At 41.3% G+C, this 19,992-nt stretch overlaps 1 protein-coding gene across 3 annotated transcripts in view; it reads left to right on the top strand.

Moving 5' to 3' along the window:
* Nucleotides 1-19,992, top strand: part of LOC103389300 (leucine-rich repeat transmembrane neuronal protein 4-like) — a 54,053-nt gene that overhangs the window by 10,988 nt on the left and 23,073 nt on the right. For 2 of the 3 annotated variants that reach the window (XM_025062549.1, XM_025062550.1), the window contains exon 2: nt 16,808-18,441. In XM_025062549.1, the coding sequence (XP_024918317.1) occupies nt 16,808-18,441 (1,634 nt within the window). Of the gene's footprint in view, nt 1-1,255; nt 1,379-16,807; nt 18,442-19,992 lie in introns of all 3 variants that reach the window. The other variant, XM_025062551.1, reaches the window with a different exon arrangement.

Below are 19,992 nucleotides of genomic sequence, written 5' to 3'. Positions count from 1 at the left end.
GGGGGGGGGGGGGGGGGGGGGGGGGGGGGTTCCTTCATTTATCCATAGTTACTTTGTTCCATTTTCTGTGTTAATCAAGTCACTGTTTAAACTTCTGGGGAAAAACGAACCTCAGGTTTTGACAGTGACAAACTTTGCTTTGACTAAAAATAGATCAAAAATAGAATAGAGAACAATAAAATAGATCATACACAAAATAGATCATACACAAATCTCCAAATGGACAAAAGCCATTTTGTCCCCTGTGAGCGAGCTAACCTTTAGTAACTCATGTGCTAACTGTTAGCCATTTTGAATTAACTTTTACTTTATTGCAGACCCACTTTGGTCTGTTCTTCTTTCTTCTCCCCGCCTCTTCCTCTCCTCCTCTGTTCTTCCTCACCTGTTCCCCAGGTCTCCCCTCCCTCTCTCTCCTACCTTCTCCTCCTACTACTCTCTCTCTCTTCTCTCCACGTCAATCACCTGTTCCTTCATTTTCCTGTTCTTTCTCTCTCTCTCTCCATCTTCCCCTTTACTCTCTTCATCTCCCCTCCCTTACCTTCCTCCATTTTACATCTACCTCTATTTTATATTTCTTTATTGCCTTTCACTCCCCCCTCTGCCCCTTCCCCCTCCAGCTCTTTTTCTATCCTGTTTCTTATTCTTCCTCTCACTCCTCCTTTTCCTCCCTTCTCTCTCTCCCACTCCCCCTTTCGCCTCCCTCTCACCTCCTCTTCTCTCTAATCCCTTTATGCCTCAAAGCCTCTCTCTCTCTCTCTCTCTCTCTCCCACATTCGCGTTAACGCGCATTCCCATTCTTAACACACGTACACGAAGGAACCGCGCTCCCCCGTGTCTCTCACGGACGCGCATTAGCTGCTGTTGCCCGTGTTTGCGCAGAGGACGTTCACCTCTCTATATCCGCTGTGCACACACACACACGGACACACACAGACAGACACACGGAGGCTTTTCTTCCTTCTTCATCTCCATCATCTTGTGCTCCTCCAGTTTTCTCTGCCGGATCACGGGTTGAATTAAAACTCAGCAGATCCAGGATTTTGATCCAGAATTTCTATCTAACAACCAGATCCAGACGCGTTTTTGTTTTTAGATTCAAACTCTAGGTTAAGTCTCTTTTCCCTCATTCATGGCACAATTTATGGAAAGTTGCGCTGCGTCACGCAGCAGGTCCGCAAACTTCCAGCGCTGCTGTTAAATCTCCGACAGGGATTTTATCATTTTTATGATCGTTTTTTTATGTTTTACTGTAAAGTGAACCCAGGATGAAGGCAGGAGACTGACCCACGGTGAGAGAGCACTGAGACGCACACTGAGCTGCAGGTGCTGGGGACCAGAGCCGGGAGGAGCAAGAGGACGCACCGATGAGACAACATGGGTGAGTGAGTGAGTGAGGGAGTGAGTGTGGGTGGGTGACGGACACGCACTCTGCTCCAACACTGTAGCATCTGTTCACTCTCACCACTTCTCTGTCGCTGCAGATCCTTCAGCCACCTCTGTGTGCTGCCGTAGGCAAGCCAGACAGGAATGTAATAATAATGACAATAATCGACCGGCCGAAGTATTTGTGTCTTTGAGACATAGTCCTAAAATTGATCACGCGATGGCAAAACAATAATGAGGCAACTGAAAAATCACCCGAGGACCAAATGGACATCCGGGTAAACCTCACGCTTCTCGTAAACCGGGTAAATACGCCTTTATGGAATAAATTAATAAGGGATGGATAAGAACCTGTGCCGGCCAAAGTGCCCCTGTCTCTGAGACGATGTTCATTTCACACCTCGGGCCCCCAAAACTGATCACTTAACACCGCTAAAACATCAGAAACAGCGAAAAATGACCCCGAAGTCGAAACGAACGTTCGCCTCGATAACCTGCTATTAATATGGACAACCTAAATGGACAAATGCATGTCTCTCTCGTCTCCGTCTGGTCATGTGACGTCCCTCCGCGTTGACGGCTTAGACAAGTTCACGGTCACACGCAGTCAAACACTCACAGCCCTGCAACTTGAAGTAAATGGCGGAAATCTCTCCTCTACATCCTCACCCCCAGCTTCACCTGTTTCATTTTCTATGGTCTGTCTCTGTTGTCAACCCAGTGATGTTTCCACCCACCTCGACACACACTCACACACACACACACACACACACTGTGGGGGCAGGCGGAACACTCAGCCTCACTTTGCCTCTATTTAAATTTTTATCTCATTAGTTGTTCAAGGTTTTCTCTGCAAAAGAAAACTGCTACTGTTGTGTGTGTGTGTGTGTGTGTGTCTACGTGTGGTTTAGGTATGTGTGTGGCTGCGTGTGTGAGAGTACTCTTCAAACTGAAGCTGCCCCCTACGTGGAGCACAGCCTTTATTTAAAAAGAAAATGAGGAGCAGACACTCCAGCATAGGTGGATTAAAATCCCAGAACTGTCCCTTTAGAGTAACTCTGTGCTGTTCAGTTGTTGGTTGTTGGGAGAACAATTTATCAGTGAGTGAAACACTGATGTGAACACTGACCTTGTCATCAGAAAGAGAAACTCCGAGTCTCTTCTTTAAAACCTATCTGTCAGCTTCTTTTCATTTTTGTTCCAGGTTGGCTTTAAAAACTTCATCAGGGGAATCCTGGAATTGTCAGGGCTTCCAGGATTTCAAACACCCACCTGTCAGATCAGTTCAGTGCTTTCTTTTGCTCTGTAGCACAGTCGAAGTCCATTTTATTTTAACATGAACTCTGGTCCACCAGAAGTACTGTATGTAACAGGATCATTTAAGAAAAGTAAAACCATCAGAAACAGTTCTCTCCAGTACAGATACTGTATACAGATGGAAATGGTCTGTATACCCAATGGTCCTTCTCTAGACCTCTCTGATTGATTTTTTTAAAAAGTTCCACTGCATTTTTTAAAAAGTTCTTTCAAAGAAAAAAGTTTTCTTGAATATTTTGTCCAATCAGCAAGCAGACGACCTGCATGGCTGTACATGTCTGCATTGAGTCCAGATGAACAATTCAGTTTTACTGCCTTGAAATCCATTGAAGCTGAGCTTCCACAGGGTTTAATACACTTCACTAATGCAGGGAGGTTTGAGAAGAACATCTGTGATGAACAGCTGGTTCGGGAGAAACTGGTCATACAGTTGGTCAGGTTTTATTCAACTTCAGTCAATGGAACATTGATTTGAGATATTTGACCACAGATTTGAGGACACTTTGGAGTTTCTGTGTGATTCCGTAAAACTGTAGGTCAAAGGTCTTAAAGGCCAGAGACTTTCCAAACTGATGTAGAGGTGGAGCCAGATGATTCATTGTGAGAGTAATTGAGCGTGATCGGTTATGATTCCTAAATATGACAGCGATCATTTGTTTTTTATTTATACAGTGGTCCCTCTCCAAGTGTGGTAGTTGTGTTCAAAGACTGACTGCAAAATGGAAAATAAAATTGCAAAGTAGAGGCAAGATAGTTATGTTATTTCCGTATATATTTACCCTTTACGAACCTCCCCCACCCTGTTTTCAACCCTCCCTAGACTGTATTACCCTTTCCCACTCTCTCACTATTTATTTGAAATGCATTTCTACTCTGTCTCTGTCAACATATATACATAGAAACCAGAGCTGTGAAACAATAACAATAATTTAATTTGATTAATCATAAAGGAGCTATGGATAATCATGATCGATCATGATTAATCATGATACATAGTGATTAATCGTGATTATTCTAGTTATTTCAACAGTGCTAAATATGAGCAAAACATTCGGTAAATCTGTAAATCACTGTAGGAGAAAAACAAATATCAGCAGGTAGATGTCAGCGTTTCTCACCTTTTTAAGTCTGTGACTGATCCAAATGATGGCATTATTAATGTGGTCAAATGTCCATTCAAATCTGCACCAGTCTCAGTGAAAATGTCTCTCCATAGAGTTGGTGTAGTTCAGTCGTTACTGTTCATCTTGACGGTGTCTTGTAGAACGTGTGGAGAGTTTCTTTCTAAACTTCAGTCCAATCGTGGTCCTCAACAATATTAATCAGGCTACAGTCCTGAACAACAACAAGCCGTTTGACTGTTGTCTCAGTCAGACTGCTCTGACACGAGCCGTGCCGCTGACCTGAGGTTGGAGCCCCTTCACTCACATGCTGTATAACATGATAAAGTAGGTGTTTGTACCGTGGAGTTATGGGATATGTGGTGCCGGTCATTCGTTCCATTCTTGTGTTAAATAAATTAATAACAAAATAAATTGTGGCAGCCCTAACAAAGTGTATTTAAAACCGATCAAACATTGACCAATCAATCCAACATCTCACGGCCGTCCTGCTGCTGCAGCTCCCTGTTGAGGTGCTCAGCAGCAGATGTTTATTTTTTCTTCTGGAGAAGAGTTTCCGCTCACCTTCGTTTAGTGAGCTGTTAGAAACCATCTGCTCTCAGTGGCCACTCGTGTTGCGATCGTGGCTCTGTTCTTTTAACTGGACCTGCTCAGGTAGAGTGCAGTAGTGTGAGCAGTGTGTGGTTTAAAGCAGCCGTAATGAATATTCATCAGACTCTTTCCAATGCCTGGGCTTTGTCTGTTAACTGGAGCAGTGAAGAGCTGCAGCTCGCTCTCCTCCGCTGCAGGTGAAGCCTCCATCCGTATATTATTCTCTCACTGACAGCCATCAGTGTTAGTCACCACTTCACCCTCATCACACATTAAAACACAATCATCATACTACTGTGTAGCGGCACATCGGCCCTTCTCCTGCATATTCTCATTTACACTACTAAATATTTAGTCAAGCAACTGTGAAAAACCCCCTCCAGAGAATGTGTTTGTGTGTGTGTGTGTGTGTGTGTGTGTGTCCTGCATCTCCAGAGTCTCACACAGTGAAATATGGGCAGAGGCACTGAAGTGAGAACATACTGTGAGTCTGCTAGTGGGTGATGCACTTTCACACATACGCACATATCCTTACACACTTGGTCTCCCACACCAAAGTCCACAGGGAAAATTAACAATTTTTAGCCTCCAGACCAAACCTCATGCAGGAAATCAGTGATTTTAGCTGACGGAGACGCAGCAGTCGTCGATCCACTGCTGCCTCAATAACTCAGATCAAATGTGTTGAACTGTTGGAAAATGTTCAGATATTTTCAGACCCACCTCAGTGACTCATACTAACCACAGGAAGCAGCAGAGGACCAGAAGTTCATATGTCTTTTCTTGGAGTTAAAATGATTTTCTCTGTCTTTGTCTGTAAGGTTAATGGTTTATAAAAGGTTCAGTTTCAATTTCTAAGAGTGCAACAGTCAATGTCCTTAAAGTATCTCAGAAGGTAACCGTCCAGAGTCAGGACACAGTCTTTTTTTTTGAAAGTCTAATTCAATTCCCAAGTCAAGTCTCAAGTCTTTGTGGGATGAGTCTTGGTCAAGTCTCAAGTCTTTTGTCATGGGTTCAAGTCAAATTTTGAGTCTTTGTGAGGTGAGACTTGGTCAAGTCTCAAGTCTTTGGTCACGGGTCCAAGTCAAGTCTCAAGTCTTTGTGGATGAGACTTGGTCAAGTCTCAAGTCTTTGGTCAAGAGACTTAGGCAAGTTTCAAGTCTCTGAAAAGTTAAGTCTCATGTCTCTTCCCGTTGAACCTTTCTGTTGTCTGTTGCTAAAACTGCACTGCTGGCTGCAGGTGTGTCGGTCGCCATAGTGTTACCATCATCTCAGTACGTGAGGTGCGCAGCCATGTAAAATGGTTACCATTGTTACTATGACAAAAAAAGAAGGGAGCTATTCAAATGTTCAATAGTTTCCTCAATGTTAAAATGCTGATAGATAAAACATGCAACTCGAGTCTGGGTGGCAAAATTGAATCCTCATCTCTGACACAGTCTCATGCATTTACTCTGTATGTTTTTCTGTGTTGCTTTTTTTTCAATTTTTTTTCCTTATATTAGTGCAGCTGTAGTATTTAAATAAAAACTGAGAAAAGTATAAAAAACATCTTCCTGAGTTAAATATGGGCGTGACAGCCATGTCTTCATGACTGAGGTGTTTTTGTTGAGAGTTAATAATTAAAGGGTGAGTGCGTGCTGTTAAGAGAAAGATGTGCTGCAGAAAAAAAAACAAATGAATGTAATATTCATAATTGACCGAAAGCAGGTTGTGCCAGAAACAGGATCCTGCTGCAGAAACCTCAGTATCTGACGTTACTTCAGTCCACAAAAGCCAAGGGAATCTTTAAACCTGACACCACAAAGTTAATGCATGTATTAATACTGTAATAGTAAAAGTAACACAAAATACAATGTATAATGTATTGAGTATATGAAGTATTTGTTTTCTCTGTATTTCTGGTGTTTATATACATAATGTATTATATATATATATATAGAACGACATATATGACTCCAAACGATGGAAGATTTAATGTAAAAAATGCTTAGTTCTAAACTTAGCCCTATAGAGTTGGTGAATTTTCGTTTTATCTGACAAAAGCCGGGCCGCTGATCTGATGTTGAAACCTCAACAAACTTTCACTGGGCGTTGATGATGGAATTATTTTTTGATCCGTGTGATTCAGTGTGTATATGCTGGGTTTATACACACAAGTTCTGCCAAGTTTCAGAAACTTTTTTTGATTTGTTCAGGCAACATTCAAAAAACATTTTTTTGCCTCCAGGAATAGATTTTGTAATCAAATAATTCCAGAACAGGGAGAAACTGGGGCAATGTATTTATAGTTAATATTATGTTCTACTACATAATTATCAGGAGTGGGGGGTGAGGGGGTCCCTCCAAGAACAAAAAATACCACACCTCAAACCCACATCCTCTGTTTTGTCACTGTACTTGGAGGAAATCCGTCCATTCCTCCATCAATCACCACCAGCGGTGGTGTCCCTGAGTAGAAAAAGGAACAAAAAATGAACAAAGTGCTTTGTCCTTTGGTAGAAGTCATGTGACTTCGATGTGCAGTGGAAGTATCTCAAGGCTTTTATTTTGAAATGAAGCTCCTTCTCGACAGTGAGTTCAGTTTCCAAATACTGCTGAGTTTTGACTCTATGAATGATAATAATGGATGTCGTCATGCAGAGATAGAGTGAATACTCGTGGTTGTTCTCCTCGACTGCTGCTGTGTTTTTACTGTTATCAACTTCTTTGTCATACTGTTTTCCAAATTTCCTCAGAAATGACACGTTCTTGTGTCCCTTATGAGAAGGGCGCCTCCCATCCCATGAAATCACTTAATCTGAATTTCCCTTTAAATTTAATGAAGAGTCAGAATCAGGAAAATAAAGCGCAGTGAGTCTTCTGAACCCAACTTCCTTTAAAATGTCAGACGTCTCAGTGTGGACCCAGCTGCTGGTTACACACACACACACACACACACAGCTGTGTGGAAATGTTAAGAGTCCAGATTATTTATTACCTTTTTATTTCTAAAGGTCTCGTGGCGTAAACTTTAGTCTTTGTGAAAAACACAAAGTACTAGTTTATTTATAGCTGCTGACATTTACCTGAAGTTTAAACTATTAAAATCTTAAATACTGACTTCAGCTGATTGTCGCTGCAGCTGCCTCACAACATGACTCCAGTTTAAGGATCAGGTTCATTTTTCACTTGAAACTGAAGACAGATGTGAGTGTGAATGAGTGTAAATGGCTGTTGTGATGGTGTAAATATTTATCGTCATTTTTCTTCTATTTTCCACTGAAAGCTTTGCTTAAATTAGTGGTTCCCAAACTTTTTTCTGCAGCGCCCCCTTTCTGTAGATAGGGCTGTTGTCAAGTTCCTCCAAAACGACAGATTCAAAGCTACTGCTACACAGACTCAGAGGGATTTATTTTGAACAATGTAATTCCAACAGTGACTTTTGTTAAAAAATGGAAAATACAAATGTAAAAATGTCCCCACAGAGGCCCCACCAGCAGTAGCTTTAAAGCTTTTAAAGTGAGTATCCCTTCATTATTTAAGAAAAAAAAAGTGCATTTTTTTTGTCCCATTTTTAGATTTTCTTTTAATTTTCTCTAATATTTGTGAGAACATGTTTGGGTATAATTTAATAGACATTTTTCCTAATTTCTTTTTGAGTAAGGTTGAGTATTCTCCGGTCTTTTCAATAGAAAAAAAAATCTTACAATTGTTCACCCGTGTGAAAATGAAGGGAAGATTAAAATCTGAGTCCACAGCAGTCGTGGAGCATTTCTTTTAGTGTGTTCTATCACCTGTGCAGTCGGAGCATGTCTTCACGTTAGAAGTGAATTTACATAATGAAGGACTTAATTATCATCATGCAGAAGCTCAGACTCCCCCACTGAGAGCAGACGTGAACAAACGGCTGATTATGGTTCAACGTCTCTTCACTTTTTCTCTGACAGAGAATAAAATGAGCTTTACCTGGTGTGACTCTGGTCAGAGAGAAAACTCAGTGGGATGATTAAAAAATGTCAGGTTTCCTGGAATAACCCTCACTTCACTTTAAGTGTTGAATTTAATCTAACTCTTTCGAGGTAATGGTTAAATATCCAGTTTTAGTCAGCGTTCCGACGCCTCCACCGTCTCTGTGATCCTGCCAGAGTTTGACTGTCAGCGTTTTCAGACACAAGAACGATTAAAAAGGAAGGACTTCGATCTGCGGACAGTTGAGAAGAAGATAACTTCTCTGTCACCGCCGTCAGAATAATGATGCTCAGATCTGTGTAGAAGAGTCTGTAGAAATGCAGCTCACAGATCAGGTTCTAAACTTCTGAAAACGCCTGCTGAGCGACTCAGCTGCTGCTGCTGCAGCTTTGGCTCCTGTGAGTCCGACTGGTAATTTGGTGCTGCAGCTTCTTTTGGCATTTTTGACATTTTTGACGTATCATTCTGCATTTCTTCCATTTTGTTTCTGCAAACCCTTTGTTCTTAACAATTTAAAACCTGCTTTATTTAAAACTCTTTCCTGATTTTAATAATGAATTTTTCTGATTTTGAACATAAATTAAGAGAGAATGCATTCATTTTTTATGCTAATCATTAGTAGAGATGTAGAGATGTGATTCACGATTTTTTGTTCACAATGTGAATTTATCAAGATTTTTTTTTTTTACAAATGAGCTCCAGACAAATTATGACCAAATACAATGATCCTTATTATTTGGAAAAACTCTGTGAAATACCATTACCAACTGAAATGGTCTTGTGTAGCTCTGAAATCATTATCTTAAATAACAGCACAACACCATTTATCTCGTCTTATTAAAAGTCAAACTGGTCTGGTCTGATTTACCTTACTAAATGTCAATATATTAAACTACAAAAGAACAAAAACAATTAACTGGAAAGAGTTCTTTTCTTAATAAAAACACTGTAGAACACTGTTGGTGTCTGTGAAAGAAGTTCTTCCCACGTTCTGCTTGAACACCTGAATGTCACTTAGGCTATGTTCCTACATAGCCTAAGTGACCTGATGTCTTGGTTTAATAGCAGGTCACAACCAAAGTATTTAGGCACATACTGCCATCTACTGTACTAGAGTTTGTAGTGTCATGGTGTGACCACTGACTTTTTGAGATAATGTAGCCTACTCCAAACACTTTGATGTGTGATTAATTTTTATAATGCGAAGTGCCATGCAATTGTATCAATTTTAAACCAATCCATCCTTTATCATTAGCATTGGTAAAATTATGATGTTTGACAAATAGATGCCTTATTTGTCAGGTTGATGATTTTTTATGTGATTTTCTTTTTTTGTCACACGCAAAAATGTTCTACACTCTTTTATTTTTGGATCAAATACATTCTCCGTTGACCTGATTTATCCAATTTCAGCAAATATTTTACATCTTTTTATGCTAATATTGTTCCTACCTCATTAGTTCTGCTGTAGTTTTCAGTTACGTAAATTCTCCGTTCCTCTTTTATTTACTTTGTCTGCGTCTACTTAACTCTGACTCTAACTTTTTACACGCCCACCTCCGGCTTTTTCTTAAATTCTCTCCGTTTCCATTCAGCTGTTTTTATACACAAATCGAAAGAAGCACTTAAAAGCCGGCTGATGGAAACACTGCCGCTGAGACTTTTACGCTGGAATCAATAGTACCAGTGCCTGCACTCACGGAGTCGGGCTAACAGCCTGTTCCTGTGCTGGATTAATAACAATCCTGTACCTTTCTGATCTTAATCCCATTAATCAGACATGTTAGAGCTGGGATTAACAGATTCTCTACCTGATTAAGTCATTAGCTCCTTAAGTGCTAATATATTAGCCCTTTTTTCCTTCTTCTTAAAAGTAGCTCCTGTCAGACGCAGACAATCATTTTCAGTCATCCGTGAAGCTCTGTTTCCTCCCCCACAAATCCAGCTTTAGTTAAGGATTGGGAGTTGAAGTGTAGCTAAGATAGAAGTATATATTTCAGCTAAAAAAAAAGAAAGAAAAACACCTTCAGGACAAATAAATGGCAGCTGTTGAGGAACTATAATTGAGTCTGAAACAGCTTCAGATGTCAAATGATCTCAAAGGTTAGAAAGATTTAACCTACAGTTATACTGTCGTGTTGTGTGTGAATAATTCCAGCAGACAGTTCTTTGGATATACCTTCATGGCGGTGTGTGTTAAGAATCTGGCGATACGATATATATACATACGATACGGGGCGACGATACAATATATTGCGATTTACTGTGATACTAAAGTCACCACAATTTGTTGAGGGTTTTTTTAAACTGCTTAACTGTAGTACAACTGTAAGTAAACACACAATGCTGATACAGGCTTAACAGGTTACTAAAAATGGAACAGAGTCATCTACATTTGAAATCATTAGAGAAGAAATTAAAAGCAAAACAAAATTATCCAACGAAAAAAAACAACGAAATATCGCGATATATCAGTGTATCAAGATTTTCTTACACACAAACTCGTCAAAGCATAAAAACTGTCTCTCCCAGGTAATTGTATTTCGCCCCAACCTGAGTCTTTCAAAATAAAAGCCCATTTAATTACAGTTGAGATTCCAACACAAATAGAATTCAGTTTAAAATATACAGAAAGCCAGAAATCTTTCAAATGACCCAAAATGTAACCAATGGTCACCCAAGATATTTAAATACATAATATAAAAAAAAAGGTTTGAGAAAAAGAAATTTACTCTGACATTCACACCTCAGTCTTAGTTTAGTGTGAAACCTCATCTTGATCTGCATGTTTTTGGACTTTTTTGGAGGAAGCTGGAGAACATGGAGACCCCCCTTCTCCTCCTCCCCCCACCCTGCTCCACACCGCACTGCATACTGAAGACCAGCAGTCAGAGCTGAGCACGTGACTTTGACTTTCCTGATGTAAGGCAAAAGCCCGAACCACCCTGCACTGTGTGATAATTTAATCTAAACCTTGTCTAGATGCTGCCATTAAACCTTTATTTGCTCTGCTGCTGCCGTTGGTCAGTAGATTGGTCAAGCTGCTCTTCCTCCTCCTCTTCCTCCCTGCACTCCTACTCTTATATGTGCACTTGCAGTAGCAGTAAAATAAGCTTTTACCATCAATCAGCCTTTTTATACCCGCTCCATGTTTTTCGCCATGAGCTGCAATCACCGCTGAGTCCAATTTTCAAATTAATGCTCATAAAATAATGGCTTCAAAGTGTGTAAAAGGTTCTTCATTTAAATATTCTAATAGCTGTGTGTCCAATCCATCACTGCTGTGCACACCATTCGGCACCAGCACGCTAATATTCCACATCCTCCCATGGCCTGGGGAAAATATTTTTTAACTTTACGAGCCTTAAATCTGTGTGAACACACTCGATAATACCATCTATCACCGCCACTGTAGCAGAGCTGGATTTTTGCTTGCCTAAGCTCAGTCGCACATCACACACTGGAAAAGCGTGTCAGCGAGGACGAAGCCGGAGCAGAGCAGGAAATATCAAGTGCATATGTTAGAGAGGGACAGTTGGTCTGAAGTGAGCATGTGTGAGGGATGGACACATTATCAGAGCTGGCGTTTGTCAAAGCTGAGCTGCTGTTTCTGTGATCCTGCCTGGAACTGGACGCACTGAAGATGTCCCTGCCAGCAGCAACAGCAGCAGCAGCAGCACTAATGAAAACAGATTTCAGCCACTTTAGAAAAGGTTCACTAGGAAAAAAAAAATCTAGTACTTCTTCAGGCTAAAACTGTTAGACCTCTGTGTCTTAGAAAGAAAACTGAAATAATATGCTCTTCCACAGACCAAAGTCCATAGAGAAAATCAGTGATTTCTACCTGTCCACTGTTTCCTTTTGCCGTCATTGTGTGTCATTCAGGTCAACGCACATGTGATGATGCCAGTCTATAATAATAATAATGATAATGACAATATGTTAATAATAATAATATTAATAATAATAGAGCTTGTTAAAGTGATTGTCCTGTTAACTAATGCATTGTTTACTGCCATTACAACACATTCTGAACACGTTGTTCAAATTGAGTTTGTTAAATTGCCGGGGTCTGCAGGTGGTTCACATGTTTTTGTGCTTTCTCTCTCTCTCTCTCTCGCTCTCTCTTTCTTTCAAAGCTGAAAAGCCTCGTACACAAGTCTGTGCAACAGTTGATGTTTCTTTTATGTGTCCCTCACACAATGAACATCAAACAGCTGCTACAGAGAAACCCACCATTTCATTTAATGCCGCTAACTGTGCAGCAATTAATAAGAGGCCACAGACACACTGTGTTTCCATGCACACATTTCATTTGTGCCAAGTGGCCCCGCTGTGCGACCTAGCCACTGACGGCCACTACGCTGGAGCACTCTGGGTAATAGCCCTGTGCACCAGTGCTCGCAGCAGCAACAGCAGCCACAGCAGTTATGGCAGCAGCAGTGGCAGCAGGGAGAACTCAGATGAAATATCAGCTTGTCTGGGAGCCAGGCAGAGGACAACAGCTGACTCTGCCAGAGTCCAGTCTGTCCTCTGTGGACCGAGCTGTCGCACTTTTATGAGACTTCACTGAGGCAAACACTGCCTTCTGACCTCATCTCAGGTAGTTTGGGGAGAAGATATATTTTTGGATTTTTTTTTTTTTTTTTTTACTTTTGCATTTTCCCACCCATCTGGGTTCACGTTTTAGTGTGCACTCAGGTAAAGGTTTACTCCTTCTCCTCGTTTGTGAGTGGAGTCAGAAATAGGTGCTGTCTCCAGGGAACAAATGCCATTAAATAACCTGAAACTGTCCTTTAAATTCTCCTGACAGGGACTTTTAGTTCTGCTGTAAAGTCTAACATTAACTTTATCAAAAAAGCTATAAATTAGCCACAGATGGATGAGCATCAGCACAGGAACAGCTACAATGTAGATAAAAGAATTTATTTTTTCCTTCAGTTCCTACTGTACGGTGCCTTTTTTCTTCTCCTCCTCCCCATCCTCCTTCTTCTCCTCCACACGGTTGACATTATTTCTCTCATCCCTCCCTCCTTGGCCTAACACATCAACTTGTGATGTAATGAGATCATAGAAAGCTCCAGCCCTGCTACCTGCTCTGTACGACACATTTAATGATCCTGTAATCAATTAGTGTGAGAGTGAAAGTCTCTCTTCATTAGGGTTTCTCCTGGGAGCTAAACGTTCTCACCTCCATTGGATTCTCCTTTATCTCTCTGTCTATATGGCAAAATCTGAACTCGAAGCTCATGGAGAGAGAAGTCCCGCAGACAGAGACTTCATCCTGGGCTTGTGTTTAAAGTCCAGACTTTAAACATTTACAGTCACTTTCTATTTCTCACGTTCACAGGAGGGCTGTCTGCAGAAATGGACTGCATTGAAATATATATATATATATATATATGTATATATAAAGATATATACATAAGATAAATATAGATAAAATGTTTTTTCTTCTCATGGAGACACATTTCGTATGTCTAACTGTTGTTATACTCGCTCACGCCGACTGATTCAGCCTCTGCCGAGTCCCAGCTGGGTGTCACTGCAGAGACTCGGCCCAGTCACCACTGCAGTCACTGCTGTGGAATTTCTAGCTCTTTAACTTTTTGGTTTCTTCTGACCTCTAACCAAATAACATCCCTCATTAAAATAATACGCTAATTCTTTATGAGAAAAAGACATGTTTCAAATATGCCTAATGTTGGTGCTGGACAGAAAACCTGGGTGTGTTTGTTCAGATGAATCATTTCTTGGCACCCCCTGTTTCTAAAATAAATCTAAAATCCTGGACAGTGCTGTTTTTCTCTGACTGATTTCTAACGTTGAACGTGTCAGAGCTTCCCTCAGACTGTACCAGGCTCTGCAGCTGCAGCAGAAGCAGCAGCAGCTCATGCTCTAATTAATGATCCGCAGAAACTGGAACTAATAAAGTCCCCAGAACCAGGTTATATATCACAGTGTGGATTTATCATAACTGTGCTTCCCAACGTCGACTCAGAGCTTTTCCATAAGTGTCGGCCGTCGGCCAAACGGCCAGTGGCTCGTTTAAATCCAGCTGCCTACTCTCTTATATTAATTTTTGATTATAATAAAGTGGATTTTTATTTTAGACTTAGTCTTGTTCTGTTTTATTTCTTGAATATGTTTATTAAAACTAAAGAAACAGAATCTGGATAAGTCAGAGGGGATTAAAAAGTTGGACGTGAGCTGGTGATGAAGCAGACGTCTTTAAAAATCAACATTGGTCAGATGGTTTTAGCTCAGGTTATTCACTAAATCTCTAAACCGGTGTGAAAGTCTGATCCGACCAAGAAAAAGTAATGAAGAAAAGTAAAGTAGTAAAAAGTTTATCTAAAAAAAACAAACATAATTACTTGATAAAAGCCTTGAAATTGAGATTTTAACTTTTAACTGGAATTATTCCAAGAGTGAATTTGTATCAGATTTCAGTGTGGAGGGGGATTACCTCCGGCCGCAGTTATTTTTGTCCCTGCTGATGGAGAAATGATAACAATGTTGATGAAGCTGAGGTTGGTGATGATGATGATGATGGTGATGTTGAAAATGATGTCAGTTGTTCTGCTGGTCTAATGAACGACATGGTTCTCCATGTTCTCCACCTGCAGTGACTTGTTATCTGGAGTGAACAGCTGTCTGGCTGTGAAGTGCAGCTCCTCTCTCTCTACATGCCAGTCTGTTTAAATACATGAACATTCATTTAGTCCTCGTTTTCTAACTGATTAATTAGCAGCAGCCCTGGTGTGTACTAATCACAGTGTTTAATGGAGTGATGTGGGACTAGTGACATCAGCTAATACACTGTATGTTTGACAGGCAGTCAGTACACACTGCAGAGAGGGGGCTCGAACATGTCTGCCATTGGAGTGTTTGTCAGCCATTAAATGACTGTTGTTCTATATAAAGATCGAGGCACTGAGACAGAACCTGCAGCATTTGTAATGATGATAAATCTCCCCTCAGTTCATACACTCTATAAACGCAAAACAGGAATCCTGCTGTGAATGAATGCGTTTCTACATCTGCATGGAGAAACCCACTTCCCACTCACAAACACTACAATTACAGGCTGCACAAACACGATTAACTCCCCTTCCCCCACACTCCTCACCCCTCCTCTGCCCCATTGTTAATGGCAAAAGCTGTAGTTTCAAACTGCAAAACAGCTGCTGCTGAAAACTGAGCATGAGATTCGACAGACGCCTCAAGGAGAAAGAAGAAGGGAGGGTTACTCGTGGTACGGCCAGAGCTGGAGACCGAGGGTGCATGCCTAAACAGAAGAGTTTGCAGCCTTATAGGTGTCAGTAATTTTTCAAAGCCTTTTCCTTTTGTCAAGTATTTGAATGAAATCAGAAAAAGACAATTTCATACTCAACCACATTAAACTATTTATGGCACACTGTGAAGAAAACATGAGGGTTAGGAACCGTGGTCGATGCCAAGCAGCCAGGGGCGGAAATACCTCTCGCCAAAAAATATGCCTCCCTTTTTTTCTTAGTTAATATTATGTGTCAAAGAATCTTGTGAACCTTTGAACGCTCCAGTTGGGTCCTAATCAGAGATCTGAGGAGGTGTACAGCCTCACAGCTCAGCACACCCACAGCCTTACAGCATCCAGTAGTTCCTGTAAAATCTTTGGTGTTAGACTAGGATTAGACTTCAAGTCATGGACCAGACCATTACAGCTGCTTTAGTAACGCCCTCCTCCAGGCATGGGAGGTAACATACATGCAGAGTTTTTACATTCTTGAATGTTCTATTTAAAATATGTGGAACTTTTTTTTCAGGTCGGTGTTTGTGCTTGCTCAGAGTTTTATCTTCATGGACTGATTATCATTTTGAAGGTTTTTTTTAGATGTGGAAGTACAAGAGAAGCAGCAACAGAAGTACCCAGATGTACAGTATTTGTGATTGTATTTAAGGTCTGTTGATGTTAAATAAGTAGATTTGGCTTAATTTTCATGTTTGTTCTGGTGAATTTCTCTCAGTCTTTACTGATAATCACAGGTCCATGTTTGAACAGTTAATGTGGTGTGGAGTTTTCAGACATAATTCTTTGTAAATGGCCGCACCTTAGACAGTTTTGAAGGTATTATTTAGCAGAATTACCTATAAAATTAACTGTATCTAAATCTCTTCAACATATTCTCTTTAGACTTTATTCTAAATAATAATAATAATTCTTAAAATAATATTATCTACTAAAATCTCCTGGTCTCAGTCACAAATACCTTGCTCTTGGTCTGTTTACATGTTTTGGTCTTACTTCCTTTAGAAAGATAAAACAGAACAAAGGAAAATGAATGGCTGTGGTGATGGAGGGGTGAGAAGGGGGTCTTCTCAGGATGATTAGCTCAAAAACAATGAGAATTCCTTTAAACGTCAGTAAAAAAACAATTCTTTTTTCTCTTCTTCTCTTTTAGCTCCACTGCTACGTGATGGACGGCTGATTCACATCCTCTTTCCTCTTCTGCTTCTCCTCTTGAGACCCCCCCTGTTGGTCAGCTTTGGAGAGCGCACCTGTCCCAACAGCTGCCGATGTGAGGGGAAAACCATCCACTGTGATGCTTCTGGATTCTTGGAGGTTCCAGAAAACATCTCCATCGGTTGCCAGGGTCTGTCGCTGCGCTACAATGATCTGCACACCCTGCTGCCCTATCAGTTTGCTCACCTCAGCCAGCTCCTCTGGATTTATCTGGACCACAATCAGATCTCCACCGTGGATAGTCGCTCCTTCCAGGGTGTCCGCAGACTGAAAGAGCTAATACTGAGCTCCAACAGGATCACGTCACTCCACAATTCCACCTTTCATGGAATTCCCAACCTTCGCAGTCTGGACTTATCCTACAACAAGTTGGAGGTTCTGCAGCCGGGGCAGTTCCATGGTTTAAGGAAACTACAGAACCTACACCTGCGATCAAACGGTCTCTCCATTATTCCGATTCGAGCATTCCTGGAATGCAGAAGTTTGGAGTTCCTGGATTTAGGCTACAACCGGATCAAGGCTCTCACCCGCACAACCTTTCTAGGTCTACAGAAGCTGATGGAGTTGCACCTGGAACACAACCAGTTCTCTCGGATCAATTTTTTCCTCTTTCCTCGTTTGGCCAACCTGAGGTCTCTTTACCTCCAGTGGAACCGGATCAGGGTCGTCAACCAGGGCCTTCCATGGACTTGGTACACACTTCAGAAATTGGATCTCTCAGGAAATGAGATCCAGACCCTGGACCCTGCCGTGTTCCACTGCTTGCCCAACCTTCAAGTCCTTAACCTGGAGTCCAACAAACTTTCCAATGTGTCTCAGGAGGCGGTGTCTGCCTGGATCTCACTGACCTCCATCAGCCTCGCTGGAAACATTTGGGACTGTGGAGCAGGAATATGCCCTCTGGTGGCTTGGTTGGGGAATTTCAGGGGCAACAAAGACACCACGATGATATGCAGCAGCCCAAAGTATCTGCAAGGGGAAAAAATAATGGAAGCCACTAGAAATCACATGATATGTGAGGAAACTGATTATGTTTTGACTGAAACACCGTCACCAATGTCAGATCTGGTTTCTGAAGCCACAGCTGAACCAACCTTCCCTCCCACGGAAACCTCTTCACCAATGCCACCAAGCAGCACCTTTGGTCCAGTTTTACCATTCAGACCTAGACCGGTTTCTCATCCAACTAACCCTGGACGCATGAACAAAGACCTCAGGGATTCTGTAGCCCGAATTCGACCCACTTATGTACCATCTGCAGAGTTTGAACACATGACTCTGCATAAAGTGGTGGTGGGCAGCGTGGCAATCTTCTTCACCATGTCCTTGATCTTGACAGTGATCTATGTGCTGTGGCGACGTTACCCAGGAGCCACCAGGCTGCTGCAGCAGCGCTCGGTAGTAGGACGCAAGCGCCGCAAAAAGAGTCCAGAGCCGGAGCAGAACCTCAGCTCCCAACTCCAGGAGTATTACATGAGCTACAACCCTGCTGCCTCCCCGGAAGCACTGGAGGTTCTTGGCAACGGCACTGGTTCCTGCACATGCACAATGTCTGGCTCCAGGGAATGTGAGGTAAGATCCATCACTTTGATTATTAACAAGTTACCAACTCCACTCAAACATCATCCTGCAGAGAACAGGCTCAGGATGCGGGCTTGATGTGAGACAGGCTTACTGTAGCGAGGACAGACTTTGAAAGGGACACATTAACTGAAACATGGTAATGTCTGAGCTGTCCTTCTGTTAACGTTAACGAAAGGTAGTAAATAGAGTTTTAAGTCCAAGGACAGTGATGCTACTTAGGTTGCTATCTTTTAACACTTTCCTAGTGACAATGTTTGCTTTCTTACCACTAAATAGTCTCTGACGTCTCCATGTCCTCTGCTTGTCATCACAGTGTCTCTGTAAAGACCAGTGATTCAGACCCTAAACTGGATTTTACTTCATCAAAATATCAGCCAGGTTTGAATAGAAGCTTATCGTGTTAGGTTACTTAGTTGAAGTGACTAACATTGATTCAGATATTTTCAACAAGACTCACTGTTGGCTGCTTTTGCTAACGCTTGTTCATGTGAGACAAAAACCAATAATTTGATGAGAATGAATGAATGAACAGAGGTTAAAGTGGTACAGTCCACATTAGTACCGTCTGAAGTGGTTTATATAATAAAATGTACCTGAATGTTAAGAAAGGACAGGGACTTTGGGTTTTGACTTCTGGTTTTTGATCAGTGGGTACCGGCCCTCCACAGGAACCTTTGTACAAACTCTGGCTGTAATCTCCTGAGATTCTGCTACTGTGACATGAGACTCATCCGTTATGACTTTATCTCTGGAAATGGTTCTGGCAGAAGTTTTCCTCTTCAGTTTGCTTGATATATTTGTCTATCACTGTACATGGTCGAAACTAGGACAAATGCTTTTGGTGGTGACACGGACATGGAGCAGAAATTGGAATATGCTATAAAACATCCTTTAAGTGGAAATGTTGTTAAGACAGACAGACAGGCTAAGATAAGCTATCAAAATCTCACACACAAAAAACCAAAACAAACAAACATACATTAGTTTTAGGATTGGACTCTTACAGGCCTCATACTATCCTGATACAAAAAATGATCTATAAAAACTTGATTACTTTTGGGGGGTGGTTTAAAAAAATCTAATAGCTTCAAGGAACTCACACCCAATCTGTGCTTTGGCTCTCACTAACAAAAGTTTTGGACAGACGTAAATCCTTGTTGCAATGACAAACGATAGAAATATTCCAGAGCTAAGATAACACACTCGACCTCAATGTCAGGTTTTGCCAATTATTTGTGTAAAAATGGAGCTTAAAGTGAAAGCTGCAACAGAATTAATCTGACAGCGTAGCATAAATCTGAGCTCCTAAGAAAACAGACTTAATCTCAATTCATGAATAGGTTTGGTTTCCACGGTTTGTATTATGTTTTGATGACTGCAGGTCAGGAATCATCTCACTGTTAGACAGTCTCCTAACAGAGGAATAAAGATTTAGTTCTCAGACCAAAGTCCATAGAGGAAATCAGTGATTTTAGCTCACAGACCAAAGTCCATAGAGAAAATCAGTGATTTTAGCTCAGACCAAAGTCCATAGAGAAA

Source organism: Cynoglossus semilaevis, chromosome 14 (genome assembly GCF_000523025.1).
Source record: "Cynoglossus semilaevis isolate Cse_v1.0 chromosome 14, Cse_v1.0, whole genome shotgun sequence".
NCBI classification, from domain to species: Eukaryota; Metazoa; Chordata; class Actinopteri; order Pleuronectiformes; family Cynoglossidae; genus Cynoglossus; species Cynoglossus semilaevis.
This window is presented reverse-complemented; position numbering and strand designations above follow the sequence as displayed.